At 37.7% G+C, this 11,246-nt stretch overlaps 1 protein-coding gene across 2 annotated transcripts in view; it reads right to left on the minus strand.

The window, feature by feature from the left end:
* mettl24 (methyltransferase like 24) overlaps positions 1–10,251 on the minus strand; it is a 28,375-nt gene extending 18,124 nt beyond the window's left edge. Inside the window, exons 1-2 of one of the 2 annotated variants that reach the window (XM_026918221.3) lie at positions 9,727–10,251; positions 1,193–1,291 (exon numbers count right to left, since the gene is read on the minus strand). In XM_026918221.3, the coding sequence (XP_026774022.3) occupies positions 1,193–1,291; positions 9,727–9,951 (324 nt within the window). In that variant the 5' untranslated portion in view covers positions 9,952–10,251. The remainder of the gene's footprint in view (positions 1–1,192; positions 1,292–9,726) is intronic. The other variant, XM_053231901.1, reaches the window with a different exon arrangement.
* Positions 10,252–11,246: the final 995 nt, after the last annotated feature.

The following is an 11,246-nucleotide window of genomic DNA, read 5'->3' on the forward strand; positions in this document are numbered from 1 at the left end:
TAAAATTATATTGGATTAAAATTATCATACTTTTAAAACCAAAATGAATAAACTAATAGACTAGCATAAGATTCGAGGCAGGGTCATGGCCAGGATGGTAGCTGACACCCTTAAAAGAGGCCATAAGCCTTTCCAATCTGTTCTGAGCTCAAATCACACATCAGAGAGGTTTATTACTCCTGCAGAATTAATGAAACATATCTCCCTTTGTTCATTTAATTTTAATGACAGTATTAAGAACTGTTATACCTCCTTCAGCACGTCCCCAGTGCACTGCCTCTTGTGATTACTAACACCTGCCGCTTGTTTCACAGCTGATTTTCAGGACTGTAGGTTTACCCACCTCTCAGTGTCTCTGTTGTCTATATTTGCCTTGTATATAGTTCTATAAAAAAGCAGCGGCTCTATAAATAAAAGCATTTCCATTGTTTGTACAGAAATATGGCAGAAATATGACTTTATTTTGGAGCTCAGTAAGGCAGTGTTTAGGTCACAGACGAAAAAACTAATAGCATATCTCCAATTCGTATAACGTTAATAAACTTGGTATTTATTCCGCGAACAGGGTTGCCAGGTTCTGTGTCATATATCCATATATTGCGTATAGATATGCAAATCAGAAATGCCATGAAAAGACTGAAAAAAAGAAGAAAATGCGTGTACCCTTTCCTATATCCGAACATTTTGATCTAGTGTCAAGTGTTTTTGTGTGGTTTCTGAGTTGCAGTTGGGAAGGGATTTTTGCTGAATTCGAATTCCCATCAAAGGTTTGGATCTCTATTTGTATTTGTTTAGGACATTATCTGTTCAGTCTGAATAATACATTTTCTTGTATTTTTTTGTATTTAGTTATGTCCCTATCATATAGGCTGCATAATTATGTTGTGCTAAACCTTAGCAGGGGTGTTCTGCACACGTCTGAGCTCTGTTCAAATGCGGTTTCTTTTCAAATGCAAACCTTTCCGTCAAGGCCCCTTGAGAGCCTTCTGCATCAGTTCCACTTCTCTCGTTGATGACACCTTTGCCACCTCAATTAAATCCTTGAGATGCCACAGTACAAAGCAAACTATTCCAATGCTCCAGTGCTCAAGTTAGGAAAGAAACCGAGTTCAAAAAAAGAATTTTTTTATGGCCAGGATTTATGTTCTTTATTCATGCATACTATGTAATAAAAGCAGGTGTGTGGGTTTACCTGTGGTGTCGTGATGTACTTGATAAATCTGAATGCCTCATCCTCCAGGCTGTGACTCTCACTAGCCCATGGCTCCAGCTCTATCTTCCACCTGAGAGACTACACACACACACACACACAGAGAGAGAGAAAGAGAGAGGAGAGCTTAAAAAGTCTCTCAAAAAATCAGCACTGAAACACTAACAAAAGCATATGAAGTCTGGCAAGATTAGGAGAGAGATCATGTGAAATATATATAGCTGAAGAATTTCACTATTTCAATATTCATCTGTCTGGCATTTCACTTATATCCCATTTATATCCCTGGGAACTTGGAAACGAGGTAATTCTCATATGTGTCCATAAGTGTGTTTGCAATTTGTATCATAAGTTTCTGAATGGACTCACACACCAACTGTGACCCCCCCTCCAGACGTAGTCAATTATCTAACAGCACTCTTGACACACATTTTCTCTCACTCTATCTTTCTCTCAGTTTGAAATTATTGCAGTAATAATCTGTGATAAAAATTTGTCCAGTGGGGATAACATTTTTGTATCCTGAACATGGTTTAGACAAGTGTATGTGTATATAGAGGCATGTGTGTGAGAGAGAGGCATCTGTGTGAAAAGTAACCTGGGAAAGGTTTTGTGCGGCACAATTAATTCGAAAACTTATGAAACACAGTGTCTTGAGTAAATGTCAGATTGGATTCACAACAAATCACACCACAGATCATATTTACATCCTATACCCCCTATTTGATTTGCATTTTGACCAGAACAAAGATAAAATATTTACATGTTACACAGGCTTTCAAAAAGCATTGGTTTCATTAGGAATGTGGAGTGAGACCAGGTCAGGCAAGTACCTATAAGCATTCTTCAGCTACACAGAGACACTATTACTGAAAATTAAGAAAAGAACCACTAAATACTGGCTCCATTTAAAGAACAGTGACTCGTACATATACAACTGCAGAGTCCTTCATTACCAAGTGTTGAGCACAGCTCATTGATCTGGTCCTGAAGCTCAGCACACTAACACACTCCAACACTGTGCATCAGAACCAGCCAAACCTCAGAACAGTCAGAGTAAACTAAATTAAAACCTACATGAAGCGGTGGAGTAACCAAATCTAAACACAGAGTAAAATCTTATTGCAATTTGTATAAGAATGTTATTTCAGTGCTTTGGGAATACTGTGACTGCTGTAGTGGTCATGCCAATAAAGGCCATTGAATTGAATTAACATGAACTGATTGGGATGAACAAAAGCCAGACAATCACAAGGAGGGAATGCACAGATAAATACAGAAAGGAAAAGAACAGAGTGGAACTAACTTTTAAGTAGAGTTATTTCCTGTGCCGTTGCCAAAAAACGCAAGCAAGTTTTTATATCACTGCCATTTCTAATGTAAAGATAGCTAATAGAGATACTTATAATCAAAGGCATTTAACATATATCATCCAAATCATAGCTAACACTTGACAGATTTTGGTGCTAGAGACTGAAAGTTATACATAAAAGGTAGCTAGATTGAGACTTTGGAATTATATGGTTTTTTTTGGCTGTTTACCTGCCACAGGTGCCCTATTGTTTACCAAGGCAAATGTTATAACCATTATAAGAAGGATTCTTAACTCCTTCTTCTTTTATGCTGCAGCTTCTTCTCTGAGCCTGATTAAAGACATCGCTGGTCACCTTCTTTCTTAGTCTTTTATGTGAACTCTATCAACACTGCAACATTCAGATACTCCAGTAAAGAAATGACTTCTCCATCCACAATGGCTTACTTTACTTTGAGCAGCTTACTTTACTCTTGCCACAAGTGTTTCCATGTATGTACTGTATGTACTGTCATACTGTGCAAATGATAAATAAACTTGACTTGACAAGTGTTATTTGTTATTAAATACTTGAATCAATTGAAAATTTAAATAAAAATGCTCTCAGTGAATGAAAAGTCCAGGAATACTGAACCAAATGAACAATCAAAATATTCTTCTAAATATTAAATATTATTATACATTCAAATAATGAGGCAAATATCTGAATAGCTGCACTGTGTTCATGAAACAAATCTCTACTGAAACAGTCTGTGGAATGTTTTTACAGTTAAAGAGGTGCCTGGCTGGAAAAGGCCTGAGACCCCCTGCTGCAGACCTGAATATACTGTCTGATACTAACCACTAAGAGCTGTCTAATACGCACCACTTCTTACTCTTATGATAATGTAGGTGTGAAGGCGTGAATTTGAGTTTGGTGAGTTATTTATACCAGTGATGTGCAATGTGTGTGTGTGCGTGTGTGTGTGTGTGTGTGAGATAGAGAATGAAGCAGGACCTGACAGCCTGTCAGCCTGCTAGAAAAGATTACCATCACTATAGAGAGAGAGAGAGGGAGAGAGAGACTTAAGAGTATTACAGCTGATATCTAGGAAATGAAATAAAGATGTTTTTTCCAGGTGTCTGATAGTTAAAGACAGCAATAAAGAAGAGTGTAATCATTCGTGAGGTTGGCAGAACAGATCACTGGGTGCAAATGAAAGATGTTAATGAATCTGGATTTGTCCTTCCATGCTCTTTACAGCGTTGTCTAATTATACACACATCAATATCACGTCAGAAAAACAGAAAGATGCTTTTACTTTTCCTTTGTCTGTGTTTTCTTTGTGTAAGTAGTGATCAGGAAAATTATTCAAGTACAACTAAATAAGTTGTCTTTAGATATTTACATAATTACTTTACAAATTGCTTTTTATATGTCTACAAGTGACACAACTCCAAAAATGCTCAGTTCACTGCTCTTCCACAGGTGAAGATCAATCTTTTTCTCCTATTCGTCTTGCTTATGCTTGCCCATGCTGCCTTTCCCACCTCTTTTTGAAGGCATGATTACAGCATTAAGCTTATGAACAGAATGATCTCTGTTGCATTTGTGCCATATCCATCATCCCTATGCTGTGTGCCAGGGAGAAAATAAAAAAAATCTTGCAGTAAAACACTGCTTTAGACATGGCCAATGGAAGAGTGTGAACTGAGATATATTACCCACTTAAATACTGCACTGTTTAGTGACTTGCAGTATATTGGATATCGAGTTATTAGAAGCAAAGAATAAATATAAAACCATATGTTGTATGAAAAAAAAAACCATTATGACCTATAAAGTAATAAGGAGAAAATGGAAATAGATTTTTTTTGTCAGAACACACCACTAAGCCTATTAAAGGCAAATCATTTTATTTCTCACGCAGTATGATTATCTGTGTAAGTCACTCACACTTTATTTAACATGAAGAGATTTTCTTCTTATATTTCTAGGCATGAAACCCACTCAGTGTCTTGCAGAGGGAATGTACAGTAACAGAATTAACATAAGGGATTAGGATGATGTTTAATAAAGAAGTTAATCTGACATAGGTTTAAGAGTACTTTATGTTATAAGTGATCCGTGAGTCATTCTCACATGAATATTTGGAGTTGATTTGGCATGCAGGACTCATGGATTCAAATGTATATTGATATAACAGCCACATTGTTTGACTGTTTAATCAGCTTTAATCTACAAAAAGTTAAGGAGTGTGCTGGTAATGATTCTGTATGAGGTTTGCTGTGTCTGTGTGTATTATGAGCTGTGTGTTTGCACAAGTGGTTTTAATTCAGGTCTGAACTGTGCAAGATCTCTACTTATTCATGGAAATAATGCTATGGTCTCGGGTGGTGTTGAAAAAAATATTTTGAGTCTTCGTAGGCCGAGACCGAGACAAGACCAAGTTAAATTTCACCTGAGTTATGACAAGACTGAGACCATGTATGTTTGGTCACAAGACTGGTCTCGAGTAACACTAGTCTGGATAGGCTTGTTGTTATTAGAGTATGCCTGTTTTATATGCAAAATCATATATGTGTAGTGGATTGGGAAGACCAAGTGGATAACGCTGAGGTGGAATTCTGGATCTACAGCCAAAAATGATGAATCTGGTTTTGATGCACCTGCACTGTCACATATTTAAAACAGAGAAGAGCACTCTGTACAGATGACAGGGGACAAAAATTTAGAAATGCTTAAAAGACCAAATAAAAAGACATAATAAATCAAACTTATCAGCTTTTATTTCCCCACCAATCAGAAATCAGTCTAGTGAAGAGGCAGCAGTGAGGCTCGTGTTTAAATGCCGCGAGTGAATTTTACCCCAGGTGATGAGACAGACTCCTCATGAGACAGACGTAGATGATGCTGATAATCAAACTGAGCACTTATTTTCCCTTATAAATAAAAGAACTGTTAATAAGGTTTGTTACATTTGATACCATACTGTACTTACAGGAAGCCTAAGGATATAAATAAAGCAAACAAAGGGCATTAAACAGAAATGTGTATTGTGTATTGTGTATTGTGAAATGTGTTTCTAGGGTTAGGGTTATTTTCAGAGCAACTTGGCAGTGTGCTTTCTTGCTTGCAGAATTATAAGGGAAATACTTTCTACACAGATTTCTGGCTATAGTATGTCTTTTGGAAAAATATTTAGGTTTAAGCAACACTTTCTTGAAATCACACCAGCACGGAAAAAATAATTATATTAACTGAAAAGTGTACTTTTCAGACCTTCCAGACATAAGAGCACCATAGGAGAGCCATGCCAATATAGGTGAAACCAGATGAACCTTCATTGTACTGCCTTCTTACTGTCTTCTCAGCTCATGATTGCTGCAGGAGGATGAAGGTCAAGGTTCAGAATCAGAAGAAGAATAGGTCTTTCTTTTCAGAAAACAGTCCATATTAGATCAGGAGTGTCTCTTTTCTCACTCCAGTTAGGCTATTGGCATCATTAAATAAATATTATACTGGCTATTTAAATAGGTGAGCTGCATTTTAATGACATTTATTGGCTTTTGTATTTGAAATTTGGTAATTTAATATGTTGAAATAAATAATTCCAGCCGTGGCACACTGGTTGTGAGACGCTGATCTAGTTTCTGTAACTGGTTGTACTCTGTGGGTGTCTGTATGTGATGTCTCATGTTTGTTTGCCTTTTAAGCTGACAGACAGCCTTTATCTCAGTGTATCTTGATGCTTTTTTATTCCTGCTTAGTGGTAAACTCTCTCTCTCTCTCTCTCTCTCTCTCTCTCTCACTGTCTCTCTGTTCAGACCCTTTCCTTGTAATACAAAGCCCTCGGACCACAGAGATGATAGACCTGCACCAAGTCAATTTACTGCATACAATATACTTTAAAATTTTAATACACTATATGGTCAAACCTATGTGGACATTTGAACATGACACCCATATGTGTTTGTTGAACATCCTATCCCAAAGGTATGGCATTAATATAATATAACAGCCTCCACTCTTCTGGGCTTTCCACTAGATGTTGGAGTGTGGCTGTAGGAATTTGTGTTCATTCAGCCACAAGAGCATTAGTGAGATCAGACACTGATGTTGGTGAGGAGGTCTGGGGTTCAGTCGGTGTTCCAGTTCATCCTAAAGGTGTTCAGTGGGGTTGAGGTCATGGCTCTGTGCAGGACACTTGAGTTCTTCCACTCCAACTTTGGCACACCATGTCTTCATGGAGCTCGCTGAAGTGCAAATCTTAATGCTATATACACTGTAATATACAAAGACATTCTATACAGTTGTGTGCTTCAAACTGTGTGGCAACATTTTGGGGAAGAACCACATACGGGTGTGATGGTCAGGTGTCCGCATAGTATTGGCCATATAGCATACTTCTATGCATCAGTTCTCATAGAAAAAAAAATTGTAAAAAAATATTTAAAAAAAAAAAAAAAAACTTATATCAATAATAATAATAATACTGTATAAGGCAATGATTATTCATCTAAAACTGAAACAAATAACACACACACACACACACACGGTCACTCAGCCTGCAGAATAAGGAACACAAAGTACTTGCCTAACCCATGTGTACATTCTAATCTTCTTCATGGTGAATTATTCAAGCCCTTTTGTTTTGTTTATAGAGTGCATATTTAATGCTGGATGTCAACTGTGTGTAGGATACACTCATTACACATTGTTTTAGTGTGTGTTCCCTCTCTGTGTGTGGTCCAGATGGTTAATCTCTGCGGTAGAAATGTCTGTAAATGTGTGTATTACTGCTTATAAATTAATCATTTGCTTTTTAAATTTAGTCTAAAAGCTCTGTCCACAGACGCTGGTTCATATAGCTCAACTAGCATTAGCATGCTAACTACAGTTAACATTAGCAAGGACTGACATAACAACAATTTGAAACACACACTTTCAACTTCTTGAAAGCCAAGTTTTAATACATTTAAAAATTCATACTGATTTATGAGAATGGTCATGAGTGCCTTCACTGTCCTTTTTCTTTATAAGGTCTCATGAGTTTTAAGTTCTGGTATTAGCTTCATTAGCATTTTAAGCTACATGATTCAGCTGCTTAAAAGCCAAGTTCTAAGTTTATAAACACATAAAAATCGGATTATGAAAATGGTCAAGCGTGCATTCACTGTCCTCTTTTTCTTTCTAATGAGGTCTTATGGCTTTAAGTTCCTGCATTAGCATGTTATCATTGTTAGCATGTTAAGCTTCATGATAGGCCATTGTGGGTTTTTTTTGTTTGTTTGTTTTTTGTTTTTTTTTTGTGAGACTTATCTGGCTGTGCTGGGCACTTGCCAGTTTCAGCCATATTTTTTCTGTCTGAACAGACTGAGGTGGGAGTGGTGAATGGGTATTGGGGAGTGTCTATAAAATGACTGACAGGAGGGCCAACGTAAACACAAAACAAGCACTCCGGGCTGTAACACAGTTTTCCAAACAGGGTTTCTCAGCCAAATTATACATTTGTGCAGAGGCCATGGCGTAAACAATTATTTTCTATCATGTTCTACATATTTTTTCAGGTTAATTGTAAAAGAAATTTTAAAAATCAGCTGTTGCACCTTTCAGCCTGTATGGAGTTCAGTGAAAAATGTATGATGTAAAGTAAAGAGAGCAGACATATGGCATGTATAATGTTGTTCTCTATGGGCCTTTTCTTGTTGCTTACGTGAGAGGCTGAAACAAAGTAAGGCTTTTTATGCAGTTCAGAACATCGCTGCATGTCTGGTGAGAATCTAACTGGAGACAGAAAACAGTGACAACAGAATATTCAGTGATAAGACAAACTAACCATTGTGTTCTGTCAAGAGCGATAGAGGGAAAGTATGTATCTGTGTCGTTCATTTGTGTGTGGTTAAGAGAGAGTGTGTGAGAGATAACAGAGAGGAACAGAGGGACGTGGTGAGTGTGTGTGTGTGTGCGTGTGTGTGTGGGGGGGTGGATGGTTTGAGAGTCTGAGTGCCTGCTGCAATGTGTCACAGTGTACACAATTCAAACATTGCAATCAGAAAAGTATGTCAAAGCCTCTTGTTTGTTTCTTCACAGACACACACAGGTTCGCTGAAAGAGCAAAATAAAAATACATGACAGAAAACTTTACTTGGGTGTGTATGTTTCATCTCTGTGGGCTGTTAATTCACACAAAGTGATTAGGTTTAGAAATGCATATACACTCTTGGACAGCATTCTCAATTCAAGCCCCATATCACTTTCATTTATGATATCTAATAATATCTGATTCAGTGAAATGTGATGCATTTGTATCTGCCCAATGCCCTACCCACTAATCGAAGTCATTTGTATCCATAGCAGACACTTTCTCTGAGGGAATGGTTATAATATCACATTGTGTTTCCCTGCATTGGATATTATGTCTGGCCTCCATTTTGTGACAGCAATTCAATTACCAGGGTTTTGTATGCCCCACAAATATCCATCCTATGCGATTTGAATGAGCCCGCAGTCTTAATCAGCTTTCCGTCACTCTACAATATAATGGAAAGTGCCACTTCTGTGGGCTGCACTCCAGTGATGTTCCATAAAAGCACCATTAAAATCAATTTTAATTTCTGCAGCCCAGAGAAAATGACAAACATGAAAGCTTGTTAAAAAAAGCCTTAACATTTAGGCAAGAGGTGTGGTTAGCTCTTTTGACTTCATTTATATGAAATCCAAAGTTACCGTGTGCTTTGAATTATTACTACAAATTTTGCAGGAACTGGCAGCAAGATCAGAAAAAAAAACAGAAAAAGGGGATAGTTTCATTGATCTTCAGTAACGCTTTATCCTAGTGAGGGCTGCTGTGGATCCGGAGCCTTTCCCAGGAAAACCGAGTGCAAGGTGTACCATACACACACACACACAAGCACACACAAGCACACACACACACACACACACACACACATAGTCATTCACACCATGGGGCGATTTAGCATAGCCAGCATGTTTTTGGTAGGTGGGAGGAAACTGGAGAACCCAGAGGAAACCCACACAGACAGGAAACCACACAAACATGCAAAACCCCACACAGACAGTAATCCAAGTTTAGGATTGAACCCTGGAGCTGTGAGGCTTCACCACAATCCACGGCACACTCAGTGTGTAGCTTTCTAACTCAAAAGAAAAGATGAAAACAAATAACCATTTGATTTCTACAGAATGCAAACTCACACTCACCTTTCTGTACTGTCTGCCTGAGGGGAAGCACGTGGGCACCGAGTCACTCAATTCTCTGGTTTCCTCAGAAATTGTCTGAGTCTTGGTGTGCTTTTGAGGTTCTTTTGTGGGGGCAAGTGTTTTCCAGCTCTTTACATAATATCCCTTAAACTCCACGTAGACATGAGCACCAAGGCACAGAACCGAGAGGAGGACACACACACGCGCGAGCACACACCTGTTCATCCTCTACTTCAGTGTTTTTCAGTTCTTCTCCAGAGCTCTCTCATGTCATTGATCAAGTTATATCATTTCTCCATATCTCTCCATTTCCAGGTGTCCACTCTCACATGCAGTGTGGTGAAGTTTTCTCTCTTTTTTTTGTCTTGTTAATCTTCGTCCTGCTTCTTCATCCCATTTCCTTTACTGCCCGTTTTGAAGTACAGCACCAAAGCTCTCTGGTTACAAAGTGCACCATGTGTAAACATCTACATCCATGTTGGCGGGTGGGAGTGAGCTTGCGTGCGTGTGTGTGTGTGTGTGTGTGTGTGTGTGTGTGTGTAGATTGCATTCAGAATTTCAGGAACTCCCTCTCTCTCAACTTTTGGTACCTCCCCCTCTCTCAGTCAGCAGTCATCTGTTCTGTGTTCTGTATCAGTCGCCTCTGCAGTGTTGGCACAATCAGATTTAGACCAGATGGCAGCAGAAATTTCCTTCATCTTCCTTCATCTCCAATGAGCCAGTTTCCAAAACCAAATAGTGCTAAAAACATAACTTTGAAAACAACTACATAGGGGAAAGCCCTCATTTCCAAAATAAATAAATAAAATAAATAAATAATTGGGAAAAAAATTGGGGGGGAAATTTAGAAATAAATAAATAAATAAATAAATAAAAATTGGGGTAAAAAAATTGGGAAAAAATTGAAAAACAAATTGAAGATGTGGATCAAAATCTCTCAACACATACAGTACGTAGTGTATATACTCAAAACTCAATGTCTAAGGGTCTTCCATCAATATGTAACACAAATTCAAGACTATAATCATTATCTTCTTACAATAAATGAGTCTTTAAATGAGACAGACATGGAAAAAAAAGGCTTTCCAAAGCTGAGCCTGATCTTATCATCTCTCCAACACTGGAGTAATACAGTAAAAAGTAATTGCAGTTTTTTTTTTGTTTTTTTTTAATAGTTTTCCCAAAGAATTCGCCATATCTGTGCTTTATCAGGAAGTATCTGAAGTGCTTCTGTCTTTACTCTGAGCATTGGTACCTCACTACAAGCTCACGTACTATTTTAATTATAGAATTCACAAAAGTGTGTTTATAAATGAATGATTTCAATGGTGCATTGCAATATGTACAGCCAAGGTGTTTAGAGAAAGCAATGAACCTGAGGTACGTCAAAGCACAAGCGCTTTATGTATTTGTTGATTTTGAATCAACAAATGAATAGAGATGAGATACACTGAGACATTTTAATGAAGAATAAGTTTATATGCAACAAGATCCTAAGATAGGAATATTATGCAGTTATT

This window comes from Pangasianodon hypophthalmus, chromosome 30 (assembly GCF_027358585.1).
Source record: "Pangasianodon hypophthalmus isolate fPanHyp1 chromosome 30, fPanHyp1.pri, whole genome shotgun sequence".
Taxonomy (NCBI): Eukaryota; Metazoa; Chordata; class Actinopteri; order Siluriformes; family Pangasiidae; genus Pangasianodon; species Pangasianodon hypophthalmus.